General features: G+C 40.1%; 1 protein-coding gene across 2 annotated transcripts in view; it reads right to left on the reverse strand.

Annotated features, from left to right (window-relative positions):
• Positions 1-14,799, reverse strand: part of LOC116389550 (glypican-6-like) — a 76,139-nt gene extending 61,340 nt beyond the window's left edge. For both annotated transcript variants that reach the window (XM_031858307.1, XM_031858305.1), the window contains exon 1: positions 14,297-14,799. In XM_031858307.1, the coding sequence (XP_031714167.1) occupies positions 14,297-14,447 (151 nt within the window). In that variant the 5' untranslated portion in view covers positions 14,448-14,799. The remainder of the gene's footprint in view (positions 1-14,296) is intronic.
• Between the last annotated feature and the right edge of the window lie 643 nt (positions 14,800-15,442).

Genomic DNA, 15,442 nt, shown 5'->3' on the forward strand with positions numbered 1-15,442 from the left:
CTTCAGAAAAGGCACTCTCTAATTTGAAACATTTATGGTGGACTGGATTAGGGATATAAATTGCTGCTCACTACATTCATATCAGTATCACCCCCAAAGAATCGATTGTATATAATGGAACAGAAAGAAGCCAGTCCGGTGGCATGATCCAATTCTCTGTCATTGATTTGTATGAGCAGTATATGTCTCAGTACTGTAGTAATTTCACACTCGTGAACACTAGCTCTGGTCTGCTATTGGAGACAATGTACACATGTTGCTGGTTCAAGGCTTTGGGAAAATAGATTTGAAAAAGTGCAGCTGTACCTTGAGTAGTTGGAGAGTTTGCAATGCCCTCAAGTCAGTAGCCATACATTATTGGCTGAATACAGTTCCCATTGTTAGCATTCAACTCAGCACGTTTCTCTCAATAAACTGTAAATTGGCACTGACACAGTTCATTTAAGTAGCCTGTACAACTACAACACAAAAGCACATAAGATACTGTTATAGCTGCAGCGTTAGGCAGAGGTGAATCATTAAACAGCCTTTTGGCGTTATATAAATTGTCAAAATAATACTTGTCTCTTTCTGTCTCTCACTCACACCGACATGTAAAGACCCACCATGACAGGCAGAGACAGTATTTTGTTTTGTAACGTCACAGAACTTTGGATACCTGTATACATTTAAAAAAATGTTTTCTGTGACGAAGAATGTATCAGCTTTTCTATAAGCTCAGCTCCCGAAAAATAGAACGATCTCAGGGTGACCCTTGAGAGTTGCAAAGGGTTTGTGGAAACAGTTGTAAAAACAAAAGTGTTTCTTCAAGTAAATGTCTGAGCACAGCTTTGGGACAGCTTGATTTTTCACTCACTGGATCTGCACTCAGCAAAGTCTTATGCAGATGAGTTTTTTTTGTTTGTTTTTTTTGCCGGTATGGTACCAAGTCTGATTTCCACCTGAAGCTGTCCATGATCTGGAGTGAGCCATACTTTAGTAGCTCAGAGGGAATTGTATCAAAGCTGGCCTTTGGCAAGTCATTCAGGATGAAGAGGGCTGTATGGGTGAAAAGAAGAGACTTGTCCCAGTCTAACCTCACTGTACTAACCCATTCCCTGTCCTTTATTTGTCCGGGGCCAACAGCAGGATGTATAACTTCACTTTGCCTCGAGCCACATGGCACCAGATGTTGCATATAGAGCAGTGGATCCTGCTCACATTAAAATATTAACAAAACAAGAGGTGGCTTCAATACATACTAATGTTATGTCACAAATGTTAACCATACACCAACACTGTAAACAATGTAAAGCTGAGTTTTAATGAGTGGTTTATGCATGCACTCAGCATACTTAACACCTATACAAGCTGTCATCATAATTCGCAATCACTTAATGCCACTCTCGTGTCTGTATTAAAATGGCCTGTTAGTCAAATTAGTTTAAATGAGTTAGCTTATTATCACTGCTGATGAAGCTCCACACAAATATTGAAACTCCTGCTGATATGTGCTCACATTTCACAATGCATACCTGATAATAGTGGGATTTTAGCATTGATTTTTTATGGACTGCAAATACAATATGAAGAGGATTTCCTTTGTTGTAAGCATCGGTGACCTTTCCCCCATCCTTCACCAGGGTTAAGACGTTTTCACATGTGAAGCGTCTCAATGTGAATTTGTTTGATCAATTATACAGTTGAAATATGTAAATTTATTGTCACTGCAAGATTCAGTGTTAACAACTAAATGCATAATGTTTTCCTTCCTCCCCCATCCACAATAATAGGTTCCACTTTTTTGATACATCAATGCTATTTGGTCGCAATTGTTCTTGCAGATGCAAACAGGTTCAACTTAAATGTGACACATAGGAGGCAGGACCACTATAAATAACACTTTCATGTCCCTCAAAGCAAAATGATAACACATCTTATGCCCAGCTCGTTCAGGAATATAACAAAGAAGGACGGTCCACAAAGCAATAGTTAAAGTTAACGAGTTAATTTATTAAATATAACTCAACTGAAGCAAACTAGTGTGTAAAGTCAGTGGTGTTGTGTGCTGTTAAACTGTAGTGCTAACCTACATTACCTGTAACATAAAGGACAATTAAACATAATCAAACCAAACAAAAACTTGGGTGCCTGAAAGTCACCAGCCCCCCAGGAGGGAGAGAGATTGCCATTTTGTGAACAACCAGCTGATAAAGGCTCCTAGCAGTTGATGCCAGTCTCTCATGAGGAGGGCGAGGCCAGGCAATCAGTCGGACTGAAAGAGGGAAAACGGAGGCAGGCCACAACAACAGGTATTACACAACAGGTAATCATATACAGCCAACAGCCACTACACCCCCCACCTACAGGGACCTCATGACATCAAAATGGTGCACCTGAAAGAGTGTCTGCCATTACGTTCTCCCAACCTTTATAACGACGCACATCAAGTGTAGGTCTGAAGAAACAGCAACCAACACATTTGTCTCTTGTTACCATTCTGCATACTGGTCTAGAACGTCAACGGGTTATGATCTGTCTGAAAACAAGCAATGATGGTCCAACATACACGTCAAACAACTTCAGTGCCCAAATCAAAGCCAGTGCCTCCTTCTCAACAACTGAGTAATTTAGCTGGTGGTGATAAAATGTACGTGAGAAGAAGCAGACAGGATGTTTAATTCCCCATTCCACTTATAGGAGGACAGCCCCAGCACCAATTTCAATTGCGGAGCCACTACATAGGAAAAGTTTCAGCAAAAACTGCGGTAATACCCAACTGACTCTAGGAACCACATCAACTCTCTTCTGACTGAGGGATATTTATCAATGGCCTTCATCTTAGCCTGCACAGGACGAACTTCATCCTGGCCTACAACCCTGCCAAGATAGGTCACTGTCGCTTCAGTAGAATTAATGTTAAATTTGCTTCCGCCAATCAGTCAAACAATGCCTTCAGATGTTGAACATGAACTTCCTGTGTCACTATACACCACAACATCATCTAAATAAGCTGCAGACCCAGCCAAACCAGCTGGGTCTGCCTTGTTCTTAAGACACTGAACTATTGCAGGAGCATTTCTCAGCTCAAACGACATGACAGAATAGGAAAACAGCCCCCATGGTGTGATGAACGATGACATCTCTTTAGCCCTGGACGTTAGTGGCACCTGCCAATAACCTTTGAAAAGGTCAGGTTTGGTAACAAATGTTGCACTGGTTTGGTTTCAGCATCAACCTCTCTGAAGTCTGTGAAAACGCAATCTGCCAACAGACATGGAGAGAACCAGCCAAAGCATCCTGGTTCTGCAATCCCATTTTCAACATTTACTCTACCTCTTATGTCTTGTAGAATCTCCAGAGGTAATTTCTACTTTCCATCCAAAGACGAAAGTTGTATGCATTTCATCAATACGTTTGGATGGCTCAGACTTTTGGACAGCGTTACTGTTTGGACATTCCCCCTTGCAATGTCCCTTGTTTTTACATGATATCTTGGCAGGATCACACCTTCAAATTGTCACTGCAACATTTTTACAGCCACATAAGTGGCCCCCATGGCCCCCATGGCCGGCACTTAACGACTAGGCCTGAACCTGAAACTCTCCCTCTGTTCTCCCTCTCTGTGGACTTGACAAAGTCCTACTCCACTAGCATGTGTTAAAACATATTCAGCAGCCATAACTGCAGCCACAGATGCTGTCTTCACCATTTATTTTCATTAATATAAGTAGCAAGGCGGGCCGGCAATGAAGTCTTGAACTGTTCTAACAATAAAATCACACAAATCCTCATAACTGTCTGCATTGAAAGCCGAGCACCAACTTGTGATATATCTTGTGCAAATTCAACAAACTTCCACTTCCTAAACCTCTGCCTGTATGGTTCAGGGACAAGTGCATATGAGTTTAGAACTGCAGCTTTAACTTTAAGCACAATCACCACTTTCAGCAGAATTAGTGGCAGGAAATGCTGTTTGGGCCTTGCCTGTGAAAACATACTGTACCATTGGAGTTTTTACATTGGAGTCAGGCCATCTCCTTACGTCTGCCACACATTCAAACAACGCAAAAAAAATGTGGCAGGGTCTTTTTCATTGAATCTTTGCAAAATAAGAAGTTTCCACAGACTAAATTATTACTAAGCACATGGCTTTGGAAATACTTACGTTGTCTGTGATATGCTCTCTTTTTCAGTCTATATAAATCAGCAGAACATATTTTACAAACTTATGAGTCAGCCTGGAGAATCAACTGTCCAAGTTCCTGCACATACCAGCAAAGGTAGGCCAACTCTCAGAAGTATTCATCAGTGTACCTGGCCAAAGAGACCCACAGCATATGTGCTCTGCCATCTGCTGTGTCCCATAGTTCCCCCCAACAAACTTTTTCTGGGTTCACACTTGAAGCCACACACAGATCTAATGAGATCAACATTACAACGTATGTTCTGATTTACTGCTTCATTGATGCTCCAGATAACCAGACTTAACAATTGTTTTACAAAAATGTTTTAGTTTTTTTCCATTACCCTAATTTAGCCATGTCATGTATATATACGATGCATTTTTGCTTTGTCACTAAGCATCTTGATTATTTGGGATTTATCCACCTTATTTCCACAAATACTTTCACTGGTTTGAAGAAAAACAGGTAAGCCTGCATGAAAACATGTGGAATAAAGTCATTTTATTTTATTGAATTTTGCTTTGCTCACTGCGGTTTGAAACAGCTCAGTTAATGTTTGCTTAGGGAAGTCTAACCAAGAAAAGGCTGTCCAATTCAATTCCCCGCTTTGCCAAATGGGAAACAGAATTGGCCTTCAACCAGTCAGAGCTGCACTCATTTCAACTCCAGAAATACAGGGCTGCTCATTTCTGTTATCAAATAGTCACCTTATATACAACTCCTTTAGAGTTTCTAGCTGATGGGCTCTGGCGATGTACTTCCTAATAAATATCTTGTTGCAAAGTCTGACATCCAGAGATTGAGGCAGGCCTCTGTGAGACTAGGACTGTTTTAGCCACATGATTGAAAACATATCACATATCACTGACACAAACACTCGGCAGCATGCACTGTCAAACACTATTTCAGAGAGAATGCTGGCTAACTGTAACTGTCAACACTGATGCATGGACAGGCTAACTATGAGTGAATTAACAAATGCATGACCAAATAAATGAACTAATCAGTCTAACTGAAAGAAAATAAGTGGATGGATAAAGCTGTATGAATAAATTAGTAAGAAAGTTATTTTATGGCTTCATGAGCATCACATCTAGAAATGATACCATGTAAGCATCTCATTATATCGGACCGAACGCAGACTAATCTCGCTCAATCGCTTCACCTCCGTGTGAAAAAATAAATCAAGATGTTAGCTAGAGGTTGCTGTAAATCACTGTTCTATATAACATTCATCATATTAACTCAATGTCATGTGCTTTCAGACATCCAAGGCACATGATGTAGATCGTTTCTGTTTCACCGCTCACTCTATATAGCAAACTGAAACATATCCTTTTACTGGTGGATAATCAGACTTTGGTATATGAGGAGGGAATTCTATGCATATGAACATCAGCATGGATCTATAACTCGGTGTATTCCACACAGACCTTCCTTTCCACTTTTAATAATGCCTCTTGAGGGTTTTGTGTACAGAATAGCCAAGTTACTCACTCAAGTTAGAACTTGCATCAATCAAAATGGAATGGCATTATTCCTATCACATTTTGGGTCATGTCAGAAGTCATAATGAAAGGCATGCTCGTGTTTTAAATAACTGGGGGGATGCCGATACAGAGGAGTATATGTCCTTGGGTGAATGAGGACAGGTTCAAGAGGAAATGAATTCTCACTGTTATAAAACAGTCTACAATAAAAGCAGCACAGCGCAATGGCATGATGGTATTCTTCATCCTCAGGAGAGTCAGCGTGAAGGGAAAAAGGACAGGAATAAAGATGCTGGAACAGTTTCATACTCCTAGCAAATGTGTCAGTATCTTCTTTTTTTTTGAATATGTCAAGAAACTCCACTGCAACATGCCATGTGCAAGGCTGTGTGCATGATAAAACAGTGTTGACTCAAAGGTCTGGTGTTCATATTGAAATATTTTTTTAAATGCACGATAAAAGAAATCTCTTTGAGGAGAGAAATACAAATGCATAGCTGGCCTCTGTCACTGCAGAAGAAACATTTTAAGAGGATTTGAAGAAGTTGTTGTGGAGAAATGGGTTTTCTCTACAACATATTTATTTATATAAGTTAATCGTTTCTAAAAAAAACGGGGCTTCACTGTGACATTTGAACATCGAAGCTGCGATTAATACCTACTCCTTTGGCATCAAAGATGAGAAGTCTGGGTATTCTAGCACAGACAAGATGATCATACAAGTCAAAGGTAACTGAACACATTTTTAGATTAATCATTAAATTACAAAATGATTGAGTACATTTTTTGACAACATTAATTGTATGTCATATGCGACAGTAAACTGATTAATTTCAGTTTTGGAATGTCGGACAAATGAAACAACCATCTGAATATGTCACCTTGGGTTCTGGGAAATTATGATAATCTTCTGACAATTTACAGACCAGCTGATTAATTATGAAATCAGTAGATTAATGGATGATGAAAAATATTAGCTTCAGCACTGCCTTACATTGTACAGCGAGGCAATCCCCTACATGTAAAACCACACACAAAGACTAGATTTCTCCTCTAATATATCTTTGCCAAGAAGATAAATACACAACCAAAAAGTACAATATGTTTGACCCCCAAGCGTAACAGCTATGGAATATTCATGTGCACCAATATCATTACAGCGAAGATTAATGTCTGGATTTCCCTAACACCATGTGCAGCACATTTAGGAATAGCAAGCACCACATAATCAGCATATGTAGCACTATGTCTGGCTTTGATATTTATTGAGGAGCATGTAATAAAAGCCTAGTGGAGGCATGAGAAGGCTGGTGTGGATATTCGATCCACATGGGCAGCATGCCTGGAACCCCCTGAGAATGAGACGTGAGCGGGCAAGCCACTCTCTTCTGCGTCAACTTGCTAAGTGGAGCATTGCGGAGGACTGCACTACAGGTAGCAGCTGGTGGCTGTTTGAAGACCTGGAGGGCCTTGAGACCTGCACTGATCATTACCTTTCACTCAGCATTTACAGCTTAGTTTACAGACTCCCGCGATTATTAGCCCTGCTACCTCTTTACAGTGCAAGTGTCCTCTAGTCAGCAGACTGCTTAAGTGAGAGGGAAGAGGACACAACTGCACAACACACAGCTCCCCACGGCGGCTGGCTGAAAATCACCCCACCGAAGCGTCCTCATGAGCAGTGTAAAGATAAGTACCCTCTCCAGTTGCACATCATGTCTAGCCCAACGTTGTCAACAAGACAGGAGTGGCAGACGTTGGTCTAAAGATAGATCCAACCGCAGCGACGAGGCATTCGAGGGAGCTTTTGTTTCATGACGGCTAGGTTTTGACAGGCAGATGAGGTGTCGGGGAAAAAGTACCAACTCACAGCCAAAAGCCTAAATTTGATACTCGTGTCAATGAAGAGATGCACATTGATCCTGCGGATTGTTTTCGAAAAGTCAGTGATGGCTTGCAAAGAGACAGTGGAATTGTGTCGACTACTGAAATCCTGAAAAAATAAATAAATAAACAGAATCAGACAAGGTAGTCAGATATCAAGTAAGAGATTTGTGCCAAATATGTCTCAATGATCACGTCAGCCAGTTGATAATCTCACACACACAGAACATAACTCTGGTGGCATTTTATGATTTGCAGGAGAGAACAAATATGACAGTCAATCTCACAATTCATCCAAGGCAACACCTCTCACCTTTCAGAAATGAATACGTCTATTTTGAGCTTCAACGGAATAATATATCAACTCAACGGCTGCAAGAGATGGTGATAAGATGTAACCCACCAAAAGGAGTTGAATGCTTCCATTTTGTATCAGATTGGGCATGTAGTGTGCAGAGACGGTCTGGTCAAAAGTTTCATAAAAGTAAAACAGAAAAAAGAACAATAGGATCAGTGACTAAAGGAAATGTGTTTATGGCAGCTTGTTAAATGAGGAATGATAAAGATCTCTTTCCAGTAGCTCCAGGTTAGAATTTAATTGGACAGTTGTTGACAGGAACTAATAGATCAAAATAACGTCTATTCGTTCTCTGGTCAACAACGGGAGAACTCATTCTTTCACATTTCAAATTATTCTTAATCCATGAAACAGCTATTGCCACGCTGTCCTGAGATGTTCCATTTCCTTGTTTTTCACAGTGGATTTATCTCAAATGAGTTTGATAAACTCTTCATGGCTACGTTTGATCCTTCCTTCAGTAACCTATATGATAAGTAACTTATCAACAGTATAAACAAGGCACATCATGCTTGGTCACGATTCAATAACCCTGTGTCCCTTTCATGTGCTTTTGTTCCCATTCGTAATGTATTTACAAATTACAGCGAAGCAAGCTTTGTCGCCAAATCGAAACAAATAAAAGTCAACTTAAAAAAATCATCCTCACCTAACATGCATAGCAAATTAGCAGAAGAAAAGCACTGCAATAATTACCGTCTGAAATCCCTTTTGGTTTTACGATGTAGGCTGTATCAACGTTTCAGCAACCAGGGTTATGAGCAACAGACAGTTGGACATAAACCCTGCTGAAGGCCACATACAGAATAAACAGAAAAAAAAAAGCTTGGGTCACAGACAGGATTAGGGCTTAGAAATATCATCCAGAAACTACTTTTAGTGTTTAAAAAATAGCAATCCTGAAGGCATGAGTTTCTCTCCTCTAAAGAAACCCAGACACACCAACATTCACAGACGTCTTCCTTTTTGGAGCTGGAACAGAGCATTGGGGCATAGAATGGAATAACTTGGGTTTTGTACCATTGGTCACATGGAAGAAGCTAATTGCATGGCTTTATGAAGGTGATCATGCAAGTAATCCACTTCTATATTGCATTTGAAGAAATCAAATGGCCCATATACAAACTGTGAATATCTGATGATGATGAATGATGAAGCCAACATATAACAAAAGAAACCGATATTGGACGTACAAAGAACGGAGGAAAACATACATTTCCCACAGCTCTGTAGATACACCTGTTCCCACAGAAATGTCAATATAATGAGATCTAGTGTAGCCTAATCCAAGATCAAGATCACATATATCTGACATACATTAGCTTCACAATGAGCCCCTTAAATTTCTCAATAAAAAAGTATTACAAAAGCGACATTACAAAAAAAATGCCTCGTTAGTTTTTAATTATACATCTAACACTCAAAACTCCTACTTGTTTATCTGCTTCATCAGGACTGTTTAGGTGTGGTTGGGTCAGATTTGATTGACAGTGCTGGCAACATAAGCAAACCACAGGAATAGTGAGGGCTAATCCACAAATACAGAAATCTCATGTGAAGTTGAGAAAACTGGTCAAATTTGTCAGGAAGTTTTGTGCTCATGTTGGACCCCACGGCTCATAGTAAGACACTGACTGAGAAAATAAGGTTTCAGGGCCTTTAATGCAAAACTATTGCATAGCATTAAACAAAAATAAATTGTACAGGTGTACCTAATACACCTCTGCACTCCATACAATATCGTACAAAATGTTATTTAATGGTGAGGCAAATTATAACACATTGATTTAAAGTGAGCCACAAAAGTAAAATTGATATGCTTTGAGTGTTGTGTCGTTCTGCTTTCAACGCCGCAACCCTAAAGCACTTGCGGGACACAATGTTTCCTGCAGCTCTCAGAGGGAACACCTGCCGAGAAATCCCATCATGAGGCCATTTTGGCATTCATGAGCATGATTGATGACATAGAGATGGAAGCAGCGTTGGAGAAATCCCCTCTTCCACGGGAAAAATGATGATTGTTTGGGTTCCTCCTCCCTGTTGTGCCCCCCTCTGCTTCTCAGTGGGAGACATTCACATGACATCTTCTAGCAGAGTGCAGCCCTCAAATACTGGTGCTACCATATCTAAACTCAAACAATAACTGCCAATCCCCAAAAAAAATCCAAATATCTGCAATTTTATCACAAATATTTTGATATTTGGAGAATGAAATGTAAAAGCGTAAAACACACCACAAAAACCCATCAAAAGTTCTGCTTCCTCTCTGGACTTCACTCCCAGATCAATCTCCGCATGTGTGAGTGACATAGAAGGTCACAATAATCTGACGATACATCACAGCAACACTGGCGTATGCTGCCGGGGCGAACAAAGTCACCTGGCTATTCTCTTTGAAAGCACTCCCATTTAGCCCTTTTTATTCCTCGCCGTCTCATTACGTGCCGATAGAGAACATGTGCACATTACACGCTTCAGCAGTGATCATTTGCCTTGTTGTGCCGGCAGTCAAGTATCACACAAAATATCAGCGCCGTTATTTCTGACCCATCTCCATCTCCAGTAAACAGAGCTGGCCGTCAGATGATAGCATAGACATGCTAAGAAGTTCCATTGAATCCAGCAGTCTGCTGTGTGACCACTTTGCATATCTTCCCATCTTGTCTCAGACGTTGGGTAACCCACTGAGGGAAACTGAGACAGCAGGGGAAGACTCGGTGCAGGTCTGGTCTTAAACCAGAGCAATGACAAAGTGGATTTAAGAGGCTGATATTTAACGAATTGGTAAACAGTTGAATTCAAGCTATTGGTAATCTTGAGAAACTAGCAAGAGTAAGTAAGATTTAAATATCCTCCAACCAAAAAAAACAGCCCAGTGTCTGTTAAAGTGACAGTAGCCAGCAACACTAGCTCCAAAAGTCGCTAACGGTAAGCGAGAAAGTCACCAAGTTGGCAACACTGACAGGTCGTTCCTTCACGCCTCCCTCCAAAGCCACTACCCCAAAATTATCATCATGAACATAAACACATCACAATGAATGTAAACAACAAACATAGCTATTGTTAGTACTCACAGCTGAGTACTTCCACAGCTTGTGGAAGGCTTCTGTGACGCACAATGAGTGCATCAGGCTAGATTAAATGATTGGATGGGCTTATTACAGTACTTTTTTGTCAGTGTATTTAATTTATTGATTGCTGTCAGGATGTAATGAGAATGTCAACAAATAGAACAACAACAAAAATATATTTGAAGAAGATTCCCAATCCTAGATTGAAATAGATTGAAATTAAATCTGCTCTGGAGAGGGAGATGCTCCGGGAAGTTTTAGAACACTTAAAAGACTATTAGAGCGATCCACAAGTTCATGCTCCCGAGGTTTAAAATGCCTTCATCGTGTAGCTGTTGACAGCCTCCAGTCTGGCCTAGTCAGCTGGCAGAAGTATCGCCTTAGTCCTGTGGAATTACTGTACCAACTGAGCCTTTAGGCTTTGGATCAAAACAACATTTCTGTCAATAACACCAACTCCACTGCTGTCCTTCCACCTGACCTGGTTGCTTCTGTTTGACCAAATCATTTTGAGCAGTCTAAGTGATGCTGAGCGCAATATTCCTACAATAATACCCTGCCATCATTTATATTTATATAATATTTATTTATTTTTTCTTATTTGCAATGGCTGTCATGAGCGCTTTAGGATTGGCCAAAAATCATGCATTATGATCATAAAGAGAAGGGCAACAACTCATTTGAATGAAAGTAGAAGCCATTAACATAGTGTGATTAAAAATGTAAAAGTAGTCTAATCGGGTTAACTTTTAACAGGTTAAAAGTGGTTCAAAAATGAAATTTCTTTCACAGACTATTTATAGACGTTGAATAAACGATCATGTTTTGACCATATGCAAAACTGGCTTTCAACTGAGGTGGATGTGGTTTCTTAGTTTACCTCTAAAATGACGATATACTACTATTCGCACAATGTAGAGGATGAAAGAATTCACAAGTGCAAATCCCAGTGAAATATAGTCTAAATGTAAATGTTCAATCAACATCTTCAAATAGTCGGTGAAAAAACTTTTCAACGTCTTTTCAACGGAAAAATGCTCACTGGGCAAATTGTTCCCGAAGGCTGCCTGCCTACTTTTGCCTGCGGTGTGTAAATAACAAATTTCCCCCTGGGGATGAATAAAGTATATATCTATCTATCTAAATGGGTGTTAATAGGTGAATGACATGTGGTGTTAAAGTGCTTTGAGTGGTCGGAAGACTAGAAAGGCGCTATACAAGTACAAGTCCATTTCCAGATTTGTTTTTGCCTAATTATCAGTGAATGAATAGAGTTTAATGGCAGCTGTAAGGCTGACAGAAAAATAAGCTATATGGGAAGCTTTAAGAGCTGCTCTACACCTAACCCGACTGGAATATTAACTCCCGAGTACCGCCTGCCACATGGATGCTCTTAACCCCTTCAGTGCCACCTAAAGAGCTAACATTACAAACATGAAAAAAAACAATAAAGGCTATGTGTGCAGTATGTCGTAATCTGTCATTAAAACACCAAAACACAAACATGTTTACCACAGTGGAGTATACTTTAACTCCAAAATGTCTAACTATACAGTAGTCCTACTTCAATTGTCTTTAAATAAGTACTGTGTACTAAAGTACATACTTAAATGACAATTCATAGCAGCTGATTTATCCCAAAAAAGGGAGCAATTATTGTATTCTCACTAGACTCAATAGAAATATAAATTACATTTAAAATCATCTCAACAATATATTAATCTCCAGAGTTTAAACAGCAAAGATATATTCCTGCTTCTGATACTTTTTCATCAGAAGATGTAATGCTTCAAAATTAACTTTCAAATAGGAGGTATTTCCACTTCTACTTTGGCTTAGCTTGATTATTGTTTGCATGAGTGACAGGCAATAAGTCGCAAGCCTGAAGGGCATGCCAATCACTGTGAGAATTTGCTGAGGAGTTGATAATGCGTTGTCTCTCTGGCAGACACAGAAGGTTATGACTCATTCAAAGACCAAATCAAAAGACGTTTACTCAGGGCGACAACGCTCACAGATGAGAGAGATTGCATTTTTCACTCATTTGGCAGATTAGTTGTGATGTCAGAGACATGGATCCAGAGGATTTAATCAGTTAGGTATTCAACCCATCTCTGAACAGGTGTGCCTCTTATCAAATATGCAGCCTTTTGCTTGTGCCAGATACCCTGTTTTATAGAGAGAATGATTGGCCCTGAAGCACAACAATGACGACCTGGAGAGACAACTCAGATGGGATAATGGGGGAAAAAAAGACCTTTCATTCCTAATTACTTTTCTACAGATGTAGACATAACAACATGCTGAATATACTGCTTTCACTGAATCACTGAATACTATTTAAGAATGCATTCACTGATATAGAAAATACTACCCAGTAAAACACTGTTTTCGAATTTACACGAGTAATTCATTAAAATTATGAACTGATAAAACAGAGTATATTTATATCCACTTACACAAAAATACTTGTTTAGAATGTATTAATGTTACTGGTTTCCAAGTCCTGACAGCCATTACACATTGTTGAACCTGTATATTTTACATGTACTATCTCTGTCCATTTAATGAATGACATTCATTATGTAAGGTACTCAAATGTCCACTCCGAAGGGTAGTGGTGGCTGACATGCCCAGTTGACTCATCTTTATGGACTGCTACTGAAGCACTACAAGAGCCAGCAGGTCCACCTCACCTCATCACTTCATTTTCACAGGACAGGAGCTACAGTCTGCACAGTTGGTCATTCATTATCTCTGCTTGGTTAGCACAGTCACATATACCTCTACTGGACACAGATCTTATACCCACCACAGCTGCCTGGGGGGACTCTTTACACAATGAGTATTGATGCTGACTGATATCGCAGCATGAATACATAATCAGTGAACCAGCTCACATTAACAGAAAGCTGGGTACTGGCGGTGTCACTTCAATGATGCAAGCTGGGTGCAGGGGGGTGCAGGAGGCTGCGCCAGCTGTTAACCGTCCAGTCAGGTCAATTAGGACTATTTTGGTAATTGAGTAGCCTATAATAAGTTTAGGACTAAAACTTTGGTCAGTTAAGACTCGCAGGAACTTGGCGAGTGACAGGTGGTTGAGACAGGCTACCCCTGTAGCACTCAACCAAAGACCTGCTACTGAATGACTTTGAATCATAAATGAGTTGCTATGGGACATTAGGGGAATTAGAACTTCCCCATCAGGAGCTTAATATTAAATACAGCCACGTTTATTCCACAAAAGCCCGTGTTTATCCCATAGGCAATTTGTAAAGCTCTATTTGGCAGGTCGTGAGCCTAATCGACGGGTAAGTCCAGCCTTACCTGGGATCTCCTGGATGGGAACATGTGTGAAGCTGAAGCCTTTCCCGACACAAGCCTCCCTCACCTCGCTGCAGTTTCGTGCCTTGAAATCTGCTCGTGCTGCAACAGACAGCACAGAAAAAGTGCAAATGATGGTCTCTAGTCTGAGCATTTTTCACTTCTGTGAAGATCCGGATTGTTTAAGGTGCTCTGCAGTATCCTTGCTGGTTTAATTAATAAAAAAAAAAAAAAAAAAAAAAAAAACCTCCCCTGCAGTCGATCTGCAGGTACTTAATTACTGGGCGTTTAATGGTTGCAACTCAACTATTAGTGTCTACCAACGCATTTCCCAAAGTAAAACGGGTTTCTTTCGCAAACCGATAAAGAAAAAAGTCCCCCGCCGCCGCAAGAGAAGAGAATTGCGAGCGTGGAGGTGCCACATGAATCCAGTATCCAGGCAATGCGTTTCCAGACGTGTTGTCTCAACTTCGCTGAGCAGACGAAGCCCCTGGTTGTTGCGTTGAAGTGGGAAATGCTGTGTGCTGGGGAGCGCTCTGTGTATCACATCAGATGCATTGGAGAGGCAAAGCGCGACACAAAATATGGAGTGGACTCCAGCCTCATTCATTTTAGCTGGGACTGCATGTCGGCACCTACATACAGAGATGTATTAGAAATAAATAGATAAGAAAAGCATGGATGTAGGATGATAATAATCAGTTCGGGTCGGTTTTGAGAGACGGGTAGAGACGGGATGTATACTGTGTAGCTACAGCCTTACATGGACTTATGAATAGAATAGGAAAGCTGTAAAACTGTAGGCTTTTTTTGGGAATGTTAGTGAATACTCGTATAACTACTCGACACTATTGTAAATCCTTATTGGTGCATTTTATTTTGAAAAATATTTTTAAACATATTTAATTTTTTTGCAGTGAAAAATGTGATTTCCTAATCTTTTTCATTTTCTGTTTCTAAGTCAAATTTGAAACACTTGAACATAATTTATTTGGCCAATTTGATGGGGATTACACAGACCTGTACATGCTGACAGTTTCTCCTTTTTCACATTCATCTGAAACACCATGTTACTGGGTATTAAACTGTATCAACCAGAGGATGTAAAAGATGTGATGAAGACCAGAAGGCAAGCCTTCATTGATTCAT

Source organism: Anarrhichthys ocellatus, unplaced genomic scaffold, assembly GCF_004355925.1.
Source record: "Anarrhichthys ocellatus isolate YVR2014 unplaced genomic scaffold, GSC_Weel_1.0 scaffold20, whole genome shotgun sequence".
NCBI classification, from domain to species: domain Eukaryota; kingdom Metazoa; phylum Chordata; class Actinopteri; order Perciformes; family Anarhichadidae; genus Anarrhichthys; species Anarrhichthys ocellatus.